Below are 16650 nucleotides of genomic sequence, written 5' to 3' on the forward strand. Positions count from 1 at the left end.
GCCAATATATATCCAATTCCAGCGAGGGATACCTTAATCGATTTGTAGATCGATTCTGCACCATTCTGCATCAAAATCTAAGAACGAAATATTTTTTAGATTTTTCATCAAATTTTCTGGGGATCCCCTTCAAAATGTTGAAAAGTGACCGGAGGAGCATTATGGCCCACTGCGGAGGCCATATCTTTGCCAATTTCCATCCGATTCTTGAGCGGTGTACCTTAATCGATTTGTAGATCTATTTTCCACCATTCTGCATCAAAACCTAAGAACAAAATATTTTTTAGATTTTTCATCAAATTTTCTGAGGGATCCCCTTCAAAATGTTGAAAAGTGACCGGAGGAACATTCTGACCCACTGCGGAGGCCATATCTTTGCCAATTTCCACCCGATTCTTGAGCGGTATACCTTAATCGATTTCTAGATCGATTCTCCACCATTCTGCATCAAAATCTAAGAACGAAATATTTCTTAGATTTTTCATCAAATTTTCTGGGGGGTCCCCTTCAAAATATTGAAAAGTGACCGGAGGAGTAATATGTCCCACTGCGGAGGCCATATCTTTGCCAATTTCCATCCGATTCTTGAGCGATGTACCTTAAGCGATTTGTAGATCGATTCTCCACCATTCTGCATCAAAATCTAAGAACGCAATATTTTTTAGATTTTTCATCAAATTTTCTGGGGGGTCCCCTTCAAAATGCTGAAAAGTGACCGGAGGAGCATTCTGGCCCACTGCGGAGGCCATATCTTTGCCAATTTCCACCCGATTCTTGAGCGGTATACCTTAATCGATTTCTAGATCGATTCTCCACCATTCTGCATCAAAATCTAAGAACGAAATATTTCTTAGATTTTTCATCAAATTTTCTGGGGGGTCCCCTTCAAAATGCTGAAAAGTGACCGGAGGAGTAATATGGCCCACTGCGGAGGCCATATCTTTGCCAATTTCCATCCGATTCTTGAGCGGTGTACCTTAATCGATTTGTAGATTCTCCACCATTCTGCATCAAAATCTAAGAACGAAATATTTTTTAGATTTTTCATCAAATTTTCTGGGGGGTCCCCTTCAAAATGCTGAAAAGTGACCGGAGGAGCAATATGGCCCACTGCGGAGGCCATATCTTTGCCAATTTCCATCCGATTCTTGAGCGGTGTATCTTAATCGATTTGTAGATCGATTCTCCACCATTCTGCATCAAAACCTAAGAACGCAATATTTTTTAGATTTTTCATCAAATTTTCTGGGGGATCCCCTTCAAAATGCTGAAAAGTGACCGGAGGAGCAATATGGCCCACTGCGGAGGCCATATCTTTGCCAATTTCCATCCGATTCTTGAGTGGTGTACCTTAATCGATTTGAAGATCGATTCTCCACCAGTCTGCATTAAAATCTAAGAACGCAATATTTTTTAAATTTTTCATAAAATTTTCTGGGGGATCCCCTCCAAAATGTTGAAAAGTGACCGGAGGAGCATTAGGGCCCACTACGGAGGCCATATCTTTGCCAATTTCCATCCGTTTCTTGAGCGGTATACCTTAATCAATTTGCAGATCGATTCTCCACCATTCTGCATCAAAATCTAAGTAAGAAATATTTATTAGATTTTTCATCAAATTTTCTGGGGGATCCCCTTCAAAATGCTGAAAAGTGACCGGAGGAGCAATATGGCCCACTGCGGAGGCCATATCTTTGCCAATTTCCATCCGATTCTTGAGTGGTGTACCTTAATCGATTTCTAGATCGATTCTCCACCATTCTGCATCAAAATCTAAGAACGCAATATTTTTTAGATTTTTCATCAAATTTTCTGGGGGGTCCCCTTCAAAATGCTGAAAAGTGACCGGAGGAGCAATATGGCCCACTGCGGAGGCCATATCTTTGCAAATTTCCATCCGATTCTTGAGTGGTGTACCTTAATCGATTTCTAGATCGATTCTCCACCATTCTGCATCAAAATCTAAGAACGCAATATTTTTTAGATTTTTCATCAAATTTTCTGGGGGATCCCCTTCAAAATGTTGAAAAGTGACCGGAAGAGTAATATGGCCCACTGCGGAGGCCATATCTTTGCCAATTTCCATCCGATTCTTGAGTGGTGTACCTTAATCGATTTGAAGATCGATTCTCCACCAGTCTGCATTAAAATCTAAGAACGCAATATTTTTTAAATTTTTCATAAAATTTTCTGGGGGATCCCCTTCAAAATGTTGAAAAGTGACCGGAGGAGCATTATGGCCCACTGCGGAGGCCATATCTTTGCCAATTTCCATCCGATTCTTGAGCGGTGTATCTTAATCGATTTGTAGATCGATTCTCCACCATTCTGCATCAAAACCTAAGAACGCAATATTTTTTAGATTTTTCATCAAATTTTCTGGGGGATCCCCTTCAAAATGCTGAAAAGTGACCGGAGGAGCAATATGGCCCACTGCGGAGGCCATATCTTTGCCAATTTCCATCCGATTCTTGAGTGGTGTACCTTAATCGATTTGAAGATCGATTCTCCACCAGTCTGCATTAAAATCTAAGAACGCAATATTTTTTAAATTTTTCATAAAATTTTCTGGGGGATCCCCTCCAAAATGTTGAAAAGTGACCGGAGGAGCATTAGGGCCCACTACGGAGGCCATATCTTTGCCAATTTCCATCCGTTTCTTGAGCGGTATACCTTAATCAATTTGCAGATCGATTCTCCACCATTCTGCATCAAAATCTAAGTAAGAAATATTTATTAGATTTTTCATCAAATTTTCTGGGGGATCCCCTTCAAAATGCTGAAAAGTGACCGGAGGAGCAATATGGCCCACTGCGGAGGCCATATCTTTGCCAATTTCCATCCGATTCTTGAGCGGTATACCTTAATCAATTTGCAGATCGATTCTCCACCATTCTGCATCAAAATCTAAGTAAGAAATATTTATTAGATTTTTCATCAAATTTTCAAAATGTTGAAAAGTGACCGGAGGGGCAATATGACCCACGGCGAAGGCCATATCGTTGCCAATAGTCATCCAATTCTGGAGCGGGATAGCTTAATCGATTTTTATATAGCTTCTTCTCAAATCTGCATTAAAAAATGGGGACAAAATATTTTGGAGATTTTTTGTAAAAATTGTTGGGGGGTCCCCTTCAAAACTTTTAAAAGTCCATGGAAGGCGATACGGCCCACAGCGATGGTCATATCTTTGCTAGTAGTCATCCAATTCAAGAGCGGGATACCTTAATCGATTTGAAGATTGATTCTCCCTTAATCTATCTGGAGAAATCTGGAGAAACTATTTATTATATTAATATCAATTGTTTTTCTTATAAATGGTCCACAACAAGTTTTTTCGCTTAAAATTCTGAACTCCTGAACTTTGAATTTATATAATTATTTGTTGAATTTTGAATCGTTTTTTTTAATAATCCTTGTTGAATTTGAGCAAATCTATTTATTTTAGATGTAAGAATTCGTAAAACCAAGGGTTTGTCCAAAAAATTTGCTTTCAGACCAATGTGCGCAGTTCTGAAGGAATTTCGGAGCCACCGCACGACGGTCACACTGGCTTTGAGCTTCTTCGTTTCCCTCGGCATTTGTTGGTGTTATTTTATGAATCAATTGCTAAATTTGCTTCCTACGGATATTCGCAAACATTCGTCAGCTTCTGAGTCCAATTCCCAACAGCAGCTTTTGCATTTGCAGTTAGTCACCAGGTCGTAAGTATGCGCTTTGACCCCTTTCCGGGCGGCGGCCCCTCCCTTCTTTCTTTGTCAGACTCCGTTATCTGTAAGCGGAATAAGAATAAAACCTGCCTCCCCCACTCACTATTTTGTTGTTTATCTACAAAACATTATATAGATAAGGGTAAGTGAAGCAGTCAGTATGTGGAAGGCAACCGCCGGTCACCAGATTCAAGCCAGAATTCAAGCCGAGGACGATGATTGGGAAACTGATCCCGACTTTATCAACGATGTCAGCGAGCAGGAGCAGCGCTGGGGCTCGAAGACGATCGATGGCAGCGGTCGCACTGCCGGCGCCATAGAGTGAGTCACCTCTCGATTTCTCTTGAAAATGCTGATCAAGTTCAATGTCCGATGTGATCAAATTCTTTTTAAATGTTTACAGCATGGACAAGTTGAGGGAGGAGACTGAAAAGGCGGATCTTGACAAGAAAAAGCAACTGCTGAAGGAGCAGAACGCCGGCTACGGCTATGGTGGTAAGTTCGGCGTGGAAAAGGACCGCATGGACAAGTCGGCAGTGGGTCACGACTACCTGGAGAAGGTTGGCAAGCACGCCTCCCAGAAGGATTACAGCGAGGGATTCGGTGGAAAATTTGGCGTCCAGACAAATCGCGTCGACAAGTCGGCTGTTGGCTGGGACCACGTCGAGAAGGTGGAGAAGCATGCCTCCCAGAAGGATTATGCCACCGGTTTTGGAGGCAAGTTCGGTGTCCAGTCAGATCGAGTGGACAAATCCGCCGTGGGCTGGGATCACATCGAGAAAGTGGAGAAGCACGAGTCGCAAAAGGGTGAGACACATATTAACCATAACTCCGAATCAATATAAACATATATTTTCACCATCAGATTATTCCAAGGGCTTTGGCGGAAAGTTTGGAGTTCAGGAGGATCGTAAAGATAAGTCTGCGGTGGGCTGGGATCATAAGGAAGCCCCCCAAAAGCATGCCAGCCAGGTGGATCACAAAGTGAAGCCTGTGATCGAGGGTGTAAAGCCTTCCAATCTGCGCGCCAAGTTCGAGAACCTGGCCAAGAACTCTGAGGAGGAGTCTCGTAAGCGGGCCGAGGAACAAAAACGCCTCAGGGAAGCCAAGGACAAACGAGATCGCGAAGAGGCCGCCAAGCAGACGGTAGTAGAAAATACTCCTAAAACTTCCACTGAAACGCCTCCGCCAAAGGGCAGCCGGGCAGCTATACAAACGGGTCGTGCTGGTGGCATTGGCAATGCCATCAGTGCTTTTAATCAGATGCAATCGCCAGTTAGCGAAACTCCCCCGGCCCGCAAGGAACCTATCGTTATTCCAAAGGCTCTGCCGACTAAGGTGGAAGTGCCCAAGGAGGAACCAGCCGAAGTCCCTGTGAAGGCTCCGACTCCAGCGGTTGTTGCGGCTGCTGCCCCAGAACCAGCTCCTGAAGCTAAAGCTCCTTCTCCAATACCCACTCCTGTACCCGACTTAGTGCCACAGATTGAGGTGGAAACTGTTCCAACGCCACCCAGAAGTGAGCCAGAATCCCCTGTACACGAGCCGACGCCCAAAGCCCCTGTCCAACCCGAAGCTCAAGCTCCAGCCGAAGTTCCAGCCCAACCAGTTGCCATAGAGGAGCCACTCTATCAAAACCAAGCAGAGATTAAGGCTGCCTCACCGGTACCACCTTCCAATGGGTCAGCAACTGAAGCAACTGCATCTGCTCCCGAGGAAGCTATCTATGCCAATTCCGATAATTTGGCCGACTACTTGGAGGATACAGGCATCCATGCCATTGCCCTGTACGATTATCAAGCGGCCGACGACGATGAGATTTCCTTCGATCCCGATGATGTGGTCACCCACATCGACAAGATTGATGATGGCTGGTGGAGGGGTCTGTGCAAGAACCGGTACGGACTATTCCCGGCTAATTATGTGCAGGTTGTGGAACAGAATTCCTAATTGCTTCCAAATGAAATTCACGATAGATCAAAATCAAATTGTATTTACTTACTAACGATACCATAATACTGATGTTGGAGTATAAAATCGATTCGCTACTAACCTCCCCCATTTCGTGTGTCCCTCATCCTTACATTGTTTTTCTTACTTAAACCCCAAAAACTACGTGCAACGAACGGAAAAGTTTAAAATTATTTTAATTTGTTATGCTAGCATTTGATCAAGGTAGCAATCAAGGTATTCCATATTTTATAAATTATTTACTGCATTTAACATTCTTTTATTTTAACTATATATTGCCAAGCTATTTATGTACTCATTTTAAGCAATTTATGTGCAAAAAAAAATAACCTGTTGCTCATTTCATATTTTAAACGTTGGTTATGATGAAGTTGAATGTGTCCAGTAATGGTTTTGCTCTTTTTAAATTGTATAAAGTCTATGAGAATTTCCCATGTCAGGTGAGATCAAATGTTAAAGACAGTCACAACTAAAAGTCTGCTCTTTTGATAAATAAATACATAATGAAAATTAATAATAAATGTTGTTTATAGTGGGATTTCTTTTTTAATAACTGAAAGATTTAACATGAAACCACAATGGGAGGATGAATCATAAATTTTGTATGAATTACAACTGCTGGCAGACAAAGGAACGAATTCGTTTTGCTGATTAGTTAGTTTTCGAGAAAAAAGTACACCCGGGAGTGCTGTAAATTTGATCGACAGCCAAAAAGAAGCCGCTGCTCTTGATAAGATTTACCGTGATCGGAATCGACACAGAATGTCAAGACAAAATCGAAAATTTTGCCGATAAAGTTGATTTATATATTTAATTTGGACAAAGGCATTACGATAAAGTGTGCGTGTTAATGTCAACGTGGAGAATATTTAATTGTAATCGTCTGTCGCAGAATTAGAACTAGTAACTGCCTACGTACATTGCCTATTAACGGTATCTTGTGGTTAAAATGATAAGAGAGTGCAGGAGAGTCCGAGAGAATGACGAGGCCACGTGCGAAACCGGTATTTCTAACGCCAAATTCGAATCGTAGACTCCAAGTTCCCCCGAGTTTTTATCAAAAAATCCCCCACTATCAAAAACAAAGAGCACCACCCCTATTTTCTCTCTTTCTATCCAGCTATCAGTAAAAAATATTTGAATAAATAGCCGCAACCGAATAACAAAATAGACACTCATTAGCTTCCATCGCGTTGGGTCGGGGCGTACGTCTTTTTGGCTATTTAAATTCTATTAGCCTATAAGGTACTGAGCATGAGTAAAAAATAAACTTAGTGTTTCTAAAACAAAAAGATTGAGTTGTGTTCAATATAGAATCAAAAATTCAAAATAAATGTAACTGAAATTATAGGCAGCGTTGCCAGACCAAGTCGATTTTTAGGAAGATTATCGGAAAGTTTTACGGCCACACTGCCACCAGCTGATTACGAACCTGCAAGAATCACAATATTGGACGGAGAGCGAGAAAAATTAATAAACAAAAGCGTCCGAGTCTGAGAAATAATTGACTGTCACGTCGCGCGTCAATTGTCGTTAACTAAGTCAACAATTGGGAGCCGAAGCAGACGCTATACGCTTTGCTGCCGTTGTAGCTGTTTTATTTCCGTTTATCGTTTTCATTTTTTGTTTTCGCCACAACGTCACCGAATTCGTGTAAATTGGTCCGCGGGCGGGTGAAATGCTCGGAAAATGCATTTATAAGCAGTAATAAGTGCCGAGTCGCCGCTTCTTTTCGTTTTGTGTGATATAATAAAGGCGCAGGCTTCAATTCTGATCGATTAATTAATACATCCCGTCAGCCAGCTGCTCTGCAAGTAAGCCTATCTAAAGGAATTTCAATCAATTATTTCGTGGCCGAGGACGACCAACCGACCAACAAAAAAAAAGTTTGCATTGTGGTGCTCATCTCCAATAAATCGTGTTTTTTACGTGGAGGAGAGTGTGTCTGGCATTGGTGTGTGTGCGCACGCAGGTGTGTGCTATTAACAAAAAAAAAAAGAAATAAAACGTGGGGCCATCATCCCAAACAGAAATGGTCTCCCCAACTCTCCCTCCCTCTCTCTCTCTCTCACTCACTGGCTAAGAGACGTGGGCAGACTGATGTACATATATGTTTTTGTTTTCAAATCCTAAATAATATTGTTTGTTGACTAAGTTTTTTTTTTCATACACTTCACACTTCTAAATCTTCTGGCCCCAACAAGGGGCCAATTTCATTACAGATAAGGCTATCTGCCATCCAAACATAAGCTAGCGTCCCAGTAGATCAAAATATTATCAAGTTTAATCAAATATTGATCCTGTTTATAGCTCCAAATTCCACAATTAGCTTTGGCATTTTACTAAAAATGGCACTGATCGTGCCGTGCGCCAATCTGTTCTTTCCAAAGAGCCCCACTGATAAGTGGGCTAATTATTGTTATTAGATTTTCAAACTGCGCTTATCTTTGTTTAGAAAAAGTTTTGTTGTCAAGTGTTTTTTGTTTCACTCACAACAAAATAAAATGTGTATAATTTTCGCCTGCAGACTGCGCAATTTTTAAGCACTTATATACCCAAGCGTATAAATAAACCCAATTCCCGTGGAGGACAATGTCAATGGACATGGCGCGACACAGACTCAATTGGAAACAGCCATGAAAGCCATAGTTTTTATGTATTTTCTGTCAATAATTAGTTTAATTTATGATCACTGATTTGGGCAATCGCTAAAAAAGTGTTACAATTTGAGGCAGAAAACCTTCCGCTGGCTGAACACGTCGCTGATATAGGTTATCTGTACGGGTTTTTGGGTTCGGGGAGTGCCAACTGGGTAAACAGAACATGCTCCGAGAGATATACTTGCTACGTATAGCTCGACTGACTGCTTGTGACAGTGTCTCTTTCCTTACAAGATGGCCATTGAATCGCCATTAATGGCACCTGGACTGGACCAACTTGGCTCGCTAAACACGACCAAGTGCCGTACAAAATTCGACACGATCGATGCTGCTCTCCGGCTCTTTGTCTTCATCTCGCTTTATCTGTCATCGATGAAGCGATGTGGAAAGTAGCACCACATCGCTTCGGTGGCACTGGGGCAGCCTTGTCAAGGTGAGCCACTTGGCGGTATTTCCAGCCATACGCCTCTCAGAGCTCTCCGCCGCTCAGGCATCGCATTTAAAATGCACTTGTAATCACTTTTTTATCACATCCACAATATCCGAAAAAGCAAACACCGAGCCAGGTCAATAGACTCGTATTTTTGTCGAATTCGGTGTTATTAAATGTACGAAAATGTTTACTAAATGGACTTTGCTTTCCACAACGAGTGTTACAAATAAATATAATTGGCTTTGCAAAATTGTCTAGAGGAATGTTTCAATTGCTCGCCATGATTCATGCAGCTCGGGCGCACTTCCTCATCTGTATGCCATATTTTGCCGCATACTCGCTGATTACATAGAATGAAGTCCAGTCGCAGTATAGTGGTGTTATCAGTGCCCCCAAGTGCTTTCCAAACTATAAACGTATACAATTTTATTTTTATTTCGTTGTGTTTTCCCCACGCACTTTCCGGGAACACATCAACATTTTTTGTGTCGCCCCACTGGCCATAAAATGTTTGCACATTCTTACTATGAGGTGCTAAATTCTTTTGTTTTTATTGTTAGTACTATGATAATTGAGTCGAAATCCCAGTCAGATGCACAATTAAATGCAAATTGTGAGAATTATTAGCGTGGAAAATCGGAAAGCAAACAAACAATTTAATCTGGTCTAATGCATTATTGGTTCTCTATTCCAGGTCGTCCTTGAAGAATGTCTTCGAATGAGGCTTACCACAACAACATCGAGCCGGGCGCCGGTGGCGATGGTCCTGCAACGTCCAACGGGCTAGGTGGCAGTCAGAGAAGCAATCAGCAGCACCACCATCAGATGCTCAATGAGACCACCTACCTAAAACCCGCCGCCAAGCAGGCCTATTTCAGTGACGAAAAGGTCCTCATACCGGACGATGACCGGACAAATGTGAGTACTAAAAATCCACTCCTTAAATTTTATAATCTAATATAACTTTATTCTACAGGTTCGTTTCAGTTTTCGCAAGCTGTGGGCCTTCACGGGACCCGGTTTTCTCATGTCCATTGCATATCTGGATCCCGGCAACATCGAATCCGATATGCAGTCGGGTGCGGCGGCCAAGTACAAGATCTTGTGGGTCTTGCTCTGGGCCACCGTTTTGGGTCTGCTCATGCAACGATTGGCTGCAAGGTGAGTGGGAGTTTGTCTCATAAAAAGTTGGTCTTTACGAGCTTCTTTTTGCAGATTGGGAGTGGTGACGGGCCTCCATCTGGCTGAGATGTGCTACCGGCAGTACAAGCGATTCCCGCGCTGGATCCTTTGGATCATGATTGAAATAGCCATCATTGGGTCGGACATGCAAGAGGTCATCGGTACAGCCATTGCCATTTATTTGCTGTCCAATAAAGTGTAAGTTGATCAAACAGCAGAATTAAAATTCTCAGAACACTCTATGTGATTTCCCCATTCTTTATTTTATTTATTTTTTATTTTATTTGCAGAGTGCCTTTGTGGGGTGGCGTGCTGATCACCATTGTTGACACGTTCACGTTCCTGTTTCTGGACAAGTACGGTCTACGCAAGCTGGAGTTTCTGTTCGGTTCGCTCATTACCATTATGGCTGTCTCATTTGGATATGAGGTAAGCCCCGATCGAAAGCCTCATTATTGAAAGTTATCCCCCAAAAATTTGCAAAATTCCCCGTACCTAGGGCATTTAAAATAGACAGTCGCACATTCAATTAGTTTAGACAAGTGTTTAAAGTCTTTCATAACAAAAAACCCAAAGTAAATTGTTTTTGTCTATGTCTGGTGTTTCGTCAATTTGAAAAAATGCAAATTGCCATTTGGCGTGGGCGTTCCCTTCTCGATATCATCACCCTTAAACCAACCAATTTTTCCGCGTAAATCTACTGCTCTGGCATGTTTACAGCCCAGATAATAAGTAATTGTACTTGAGCTGTCTGTCCCAGACGGAGACGGGGAAAGACACGCAGACGATTAGATAAGCTGCACTTGCACATTTTGAGGAGCAATACTATGTGCCGGAGGCTTCATCTGCGGCTGTCCAAGCACATGATGCTGCCGGATATGACAAACAGTTCCAGATGGAGCACACAATACAACCCTTATCTGTTTGGTTATATAACAAAGTGATTTACAATTATCCGTGGGGATTTTTATAATCACCAATGGGTGCGGGTGCGGGTGCCTGTGAATATTGGGGGAATTTATTTCTGCCTACTTATTTATCCTATTGTTTTTTGGATTCTGCCAGCGCGTAATAATCGTTTATCAAGTTTTAGGGGATTTTTTACTAATTGTTTCCTTTGTTTTTAATGCCTTTCGTGATCTCTATTTCAGTATATTGTCTCAGCGCCCAATCAAGGCGAGGTTCTAGAGGGAATGTTCGTGCCCTGGTGCTCCAACTGCAATTCGAGTGTGCTACTGCAGGCGGTGGGCGTGGTGGGCGCTGTGATCATGCCCCACAATCTCTACCTGCACTCTGCCCTAGTTAAGGTGAGCAATTTATAAATACCTGAGACTAGAGTTCATAAATTAATCAAAATTTCGTTTGATAGTCCCGCGATGTTGATCGTCGCCAGCCAAAAAAAGTGAGCGAAGCGAACTTCTACTTCTTCATAGAGGCATCGGTCGCCCTGTTTGTGTCTTTCATCATTAATCTGTTTGTGGTGGCCGTCTTTGCTCATGGAATGTACGGAAAGACCAACAATGATGTGGTAAGTAGTGTGTCCTTTGCAATCCTACCTCTTTATGCATAGTTCTGTCTTTTTTAGCTGGAGATCTGTACAAACAAATCGATGTACGAGGATGCCAAGACATCCTTTGTGGACAGCAACAATGGAACGGACATCATTGACGCAGACTTGTACAAGGGTGGCCTCTTTTTGGGCTGCACATTCGGGGCTGTGGCCATGTACATTTGGGGCGTGGGTATTTTGGCCGCTGGTCAGAGCTCCACGATGACTGGCACCTATGCTGGTCAGTTCTCTATGGAGGGTTTCCTCAACCTGCAGTGGCCGCGCTGGTGCCGCGTGCTGGTCACGCGATGCATTGCCATCATTCCCACCTTCTGCCTGGCCATGTTCAGCAAAATGGACGACCTGACCCACATGAATGATATTCTGAATGCTGTGATGTCGCTCCAGCTGCCATTTGCTGCCATTCCCACCATTGCGTTCACATCGTGTGCCGCCATAATGGGCGAGTTCGTCAATGGACTGTAAGCGTCCATACATTTCCAGCTGATTGATTTCGCTTTTATTTTAATTGACTGATTTTTCAGGGGCAACAAAATCGTTTCCATATTGCTCACCATTGTGGTGATTGGCGTTAATTTGTACTTTGTGGTTGTGCAGGTGGAGAACATGCAAATCGAAGGCGGCCTGCTGGCGTTAGTCTGTGAGTTTAACATTACCACCCATTGCATTTCTTTCCATTACAATTTTTATCCTAATTTCAGGTATATTTGCCGTTTTGTATATACTTTTTAACCTTTACCTTGTTATACATATGGCCGCCTGCATGGGCAATCAACGTCTGATGAATAGCCGGGTAAGTAGTTGGTCATCGGTTCTTGGTGGCACTTATCAAGGGGGCTTAGCAAATCACAAATTGGGCGACCGCTTTGTCACATTTTAAAGCATCACTGATAGGCCCATCAGTTTACGGACTTTATCAATTTACGTGACCGTCAGCATACGGTTCTCCGAGGCTTTTGGGGCTTAGGGCGGACTACTTCATCTAGTGGTACTCAACTTATTCTCTTACTTACAGTGGGTGCAGCGGTTTGTGTTGCCAAGCCAGAACAGCTTTTCGATAAAGAACGCCAATTCGACGTATGCCAGGTATGTTTTTGAGTAAGCTCGCCCCAGCACACCACCATATACCTCCACAACACACACAACTCTGCACAACTCTCTCGATCTGTAATCTCGATCTATCTATTTAAACCCTCGGCTTGTGATTTATTTTTACCCGCTTTTAACCCACTTTTCTAACCAAATTGGCTGTGCCAAGCTTTACTTCTTTATTCTTCCTCCCATCTGTAATTCTTCTACTAATTATCTTTTGGTTAACAACTCTAAATCTCAACTAAAGTCCCGAATCGTATCTCGCTATGCTCTCTCTTCTCTTGATTCTTCACAGTGATGTAACCTTAGTTGTAGGCGAATCAGCTACTAACACGGTGAAAGGTCTCGATACCGTCTCGGAGAAAGTGCCTAACTAAATCACACAGGCCATGCTCCTCCAAAACCCCACACTTACCCTTGTGATATTAACACTAAATCACGCTCTAACACCAACTAACACTAACTAATCATCAAGCTACCTAACTAATAAGTACCTAGTAGGATCTATGCAACAACTAGCAATATTAAGGCATGTCTCTAGGGGATCTACGATTGTACATAGACAGCATTTACCCATCAGAAATGGGCTCCTATAGATAATAAGTAAGTCTGCACAGATTGTTTTATCGAGCAATGGGTGTTATGTACTCATAAGGCGTTGGCGCTTAGCATGTTAAATAAAGATTGCATTTATCAATAAGTATTACTCGAAAGTCTTTTAATTTATTGTTAATTGGTGTTTGGCCACAAGTGCCTAGAGATGTTCTACGCCAACTGGAATTCAATACGGATCACCAAAGGACATACTCGAGTTTATATCATAAGTTTATACCTTTAGTTATATAGTTTAAGATTATTTTATGGATTTTGGTTTAGTTTTTGGTTTTGGGCATCACAGCACATCGGACGTGGCTCATTTTTACACTCTACCTACTAAACTTTCTAAATAAACAATGTCATTTCTCTTTTATTATATGTTTACGGAAACCCCTGTATCCTATCTGTCTGTATCTGTGTGTTTTCACCAAATGCCTCCATGTACAAATAAAAATCAAACTATATTGCACCATCTCCACCTTGCTCTTATACTTGGTGTCTACTGTAACAACAACTATACCCTACCGATCGGATTGATTGATGTTTTCCATTCATTTGTGGCTAATTGAAATGTACAAAACGATATTCTGCAAAAAAAAACAATGTATTCTAAATTGACACATTCAAACAAACAAATATACACGCACCCGTACCCCTCGGAAATGGATTTTTTGGCATTGATACAAAAAAATTGAAAATTCTTTCCGAAACAAAATCGATTTTCGAAGAATTGCGCATAATATGCAAAATTTCAATGCAACATAAAAATGAACTTGAGTTTTCCAAATTATAATCGATTAGCCGACGCGTGCCATGGCCGGCAGAATAATTCGAAACAGAATATTAAATAAAAATCCATTTTTGAAACAAATTAAACAAAAAATTATGAACAAAATGTGCTGCGTCCAAATAAGTAGTGTGTGCTGGTCAAAACTGATTTTTTCTCTTTGTTGGGGCGACATCGACGTGAACTACTTTCTACCGTTTTGGATTGGATCCTTAAATGTATATAGCGAGCTGACTCTAAACGATAATGGAGCCCCAAGAAACCCCATACAGAATCCTAGCCAGAATCTCACCCAACGAAGCCAACTAAGATAGTTTTAAGTACCATTTCCGTAATTGTAAAGTAAGATTTGAGCTTTCTGTAAATGTGTTAATGAATTTATTATCGTCCTACTTAGATCAAGCTATTTAAGTATATTGCTTAGATGAATTTTACCGAAATAGTTTATTTATTAGACAAATTGTACGTACTTCTCTCCACAATGGACTTTGTTGATATTCCAAGCTGTATAAATCATGATGTACTTGAAAGTTTCTGTGTTTGTATATATTTTATAGACTCTATTTATACTCTAGAAATAAATAAATCTCCAAGAGCTTTTATTTCCCTTTCCAGAAAATAATAAATACGAATATTCGTTTTAGTGTTTGTTGGTGGTTTTTATTTGTTTGCTTCTAATTTGTTTTCGTGTTTTTATTCTGGGACTTTGTATAATTTTATGTTTTTGGTAACATTCTGTGTAACTTTTTTTTATTTTCGATTGTTGTTATATTAGCTTTGACTTTTATTTATTTGCTGTATAAATTTTTAATAATTAACTGAAAAAAAAACTTTTTTATACAAATGTATGTAGTTTGAAAACCCATTATTGTTGAAAGTAATCCCTAGAATTACGTTTTCTAACTTAACTTTCCCTAATATATATATTTCGTTTAAAAGATGCAGAAACTGGGGTTTCAAAAAATTATTTGTAGTTTGTGTCGATTTGCATGCTTATGTTTCGAATTTGTAATATCCCTTTTTCCTTTTGAAATTCTTGCACCAATATATATATATTTTTTTTTAATTATATACATTCGCTAAAAATACATTTTTAAATATGGTTCCAAAATCAGATCGCAATTTAAAAACCAAAAGTTTGCTCTAAAGGAATGTGACCATTTTAAATTTTTCAAAGCTTCCTAATTAATGTCTTGATAGAAATCCCATTATTATAATTGTAGATTCTATTTTATTTTACATTTTTGCCTCCTTGATTGAAAGTTCTATGAATCCTTACAAAATAGCTCGATAGATAGATATTTAAAATTAGATAATTCTTTAATAGTTTTGAAATCAATAAAATCACTAAGCCCTTGAACTCCATAACTCCTCCGCTTTATCTTTCAAGACCCTAGTAGTTGCTTACTCCTTTAGATTGACGAGAGAGTTGTCCGTCATCCAAGCACTCATCAATCCCCATCCATTTATGACCATTTCATCAATGACTTCCACTTGCAGAATTGCCACAAACGGCGACCAAGAGCCGGACGTGATGGACGGTGAGGATGCGTAGCCATTACTGTGCTGCACTGATTCCGATGGCAGTGAGGAGGTTTGTTTCACCAACAGCAACAATAACGAGCTAGGATGCCCCAGCAGCAATCTGGAGGCCAGGTCCGATGGACAGCATCTGGTAATCAGCTAGCGGTGGCATTCGAATCGGCTCCGTGAATGCCGCCGCCGTAACGGATAACAAACCACTCAACAGCGGACGCCGTGTGGCAAAGTTTTCCGGGAAGGGACTCCCGGAAAATGGACTGGCGCTCGTTGTTGCTTCGGGTATTCTCTATTCTTGAGGGGTTCTCCAAGAGGACCCGGGATCAGTGTAACACAATAACTAATTTCTAACATAAACGCATACCAAAAATGAATCGAAAACGGAAATGAACACTACTTACAAAAGCGCTGAGAGACATAGAAATCCATGATGAGATACAAGAATCGTCGAAATTAATACTTATCAAATGCAATTTTAAGTAAATCAAGTAATTATAAAGTCTCTTAATAGTAAGGCTGTGAAATTAAGTGAGCATAAATCGAGCCACATCAATTGTCTAATCGTGTGTAAATCTTCCTGTAAAAATTGCATATATTTGTGTCTCTTTATAATAACTGTGTGTGTGCGAAATAATTTAGCGAAACGTTTTAAAAACTAAATTTTTTGTATTTCCTATTTATTTTGTACTATTTTACTTAAGAACTCCTTCTCTTTATAATGCACATTTTGATTAACACTAAAGGTCCAACAGGAGTTCATTACTCTCCTAAATTTAACTATTTAATAAAAAATCGTTGTGTACAAAAATCTATAAAAATAAAGTTTTTAAACTATTTGAAATACTTTTCTTGTGGTTACAACATCTGTCATTATTTGAAAGATGAAATTAATAGCTGCTGTTTAGTGGCTAATTAATTCACTAATTGAAAGTGAAAATTCTAACCACAAGCCATCAACGAAGCGCTAATAGAATCATTCATTAAATCTGATATCCGATCTCAAGTTTGGGCGTGGGTGTAATTTTTCAAAACTAGTTATATGATTTGCATAATTAATCCGGCAGTTACTAGCCCATTAAAATGATTAGTTGACTAGATAGTATATGTATGTA

The 16650-nt window shown here is 40.6% G+C and overlaps 2 protein-coding genes across 5 annotated transcripts; both read left to right on the plus strand.

The window, feature by feature from the left end:
• Nucleotides 1–3509: 3509 nt before the first annotated feature.
• LOC6501295 (hematopoietic lineage cell-specific protein) lies at nucleotides 3510–6192 on the plus strand. The gene is made up of 4 exons (XM_001954904.4): nucleotides 3510–3704; nucleotides 3847–4031; nucleotides 4114–4517; nucleotides 4576–6192. The coding sequence occupies exons 2-4, from the start codon at nucleotides 3871–3873 to the stop codon at nucleotides 5655–5657; spliced, it is 1647 nt and encodes a 548-aa protein (XP_001954940.1). The 5' UTR covers nucleotides 3510–3704; nucleotides 3847–3870; the 3' UTR covers nucleotides 5658–6192.
• Nucleotides 6193–7003: 811 nt separating this feature from the next.
• Nucleotides 7004–16350, plus strand: LOC6501296 (protein Malvolio). 4 transcript variants are annotated; one of them, XM_032450858.2, is made up of 12 exons: nucleotides 7004–7492; nucleotides 9466–9689; nucleotides 9748–9932; nucleotides 9987–10151; nucleotides 10244–10382; nucleotides 11105–11260; nucleotides 11323–11481; nucleotides 11539–11984; nucleotides 12048–12163; nucleotides 12225–12316; nucleotides 12539–12609; nucleotides 14226–14529. In XM_032450858.2, exons 2-12 carry the CDS (start codon nucleotides 9480–9482, stop codon nucleotides 14311–14313), a joined length of 1827 nt encoding a protein of 608 aa, XP_032306749.1. In that variant the 5' UTR covers nucleotides 7004–7492; nucleotides 9466–9479; the 3' UTR covers nucleotides 14314–14529. The 4 variants fall into 4 exon arrangements, with proteins under 4 accessions (XP_032306749.1, XP_032306755.1, XP_032306751.1 ...); XM_032450864.2 differs by lacking the exon at nucleotides 14226–14529 and adding an exon at nucleotides 13367–13660; XM_032450860.2 differs by lacking the exon at nucleotides 14226–14529 and adding an exon at nucleotides 12911–13321.
• Nucleotides 16351–16650: the final 300 nt, after the last annotated feature.

The sequence above is a fragment of the Drosophila ananassae genome, chromosome 2L (genome assembly GCF_017639315.1).
Source record: "Drosophila ananassae strain 14024-0371.13 chromosome 2L, ASM1763931v2, whole genome shotgun sequence".
Lineage (NCBI taxonomy): Eukaryota > Metazoa > Arthropoda > Insecta > Diptera > Drosophilidae > Drosophila > Drosophila ananassae.

What these genes read in the sequence shown, in the direction of transcription:
- LOC6501295 (XM_001954904.4), top strand. Translation starts at nt 3,871, where the DNA reads ATGTGGAAGGCAACCGCCGGTCACCAGATTCAAGCCAGAATTCAAGCC. An exon ending in CGCACTGCCGGCGCCATAGA is followed by an intron (nt 4,032 to 4,113) that starts GTGAGTCACCTC and finishes AAATGTTTACAG; the next exon opens with CATGGACAAGTTGAGGGAGG. An exon ending in GAAGCACGAGTCGCAAAAGG is followed by an intron (nt 4,518 to 4,575) that starts GTGAGACACATA and finishes TTTCACCATCAG; the next exon opens with ATTATTCCAAGGGCTTTGGC.
- LOC6501296 (XM_032450858.2), top strand. Translation starts at nt 9,480, where the DNA reads ATGTCTTCGAATGAGGCTTACCACAACAACATCGAGCCGGGCGCCGGT. An exon ending in TATTTGCTGTCCAATAAAGT is followed by an intron (nt 10,152 to 10,243) that starts GTAAGTTGATCA and finishes TTTTATTTGCAG; the next exon opens with AGTGCCTTTGTGGGGTGGCG. An exon ending in TGCACTCTGCCCTAGTTAAG is followed by an intron (nt 11,261 to 11,322) that starts GTGAGCAATTTA and finishes TTCGTTTGATAG; the next exon opens with TCCCGCGATGTTGATCGTCG.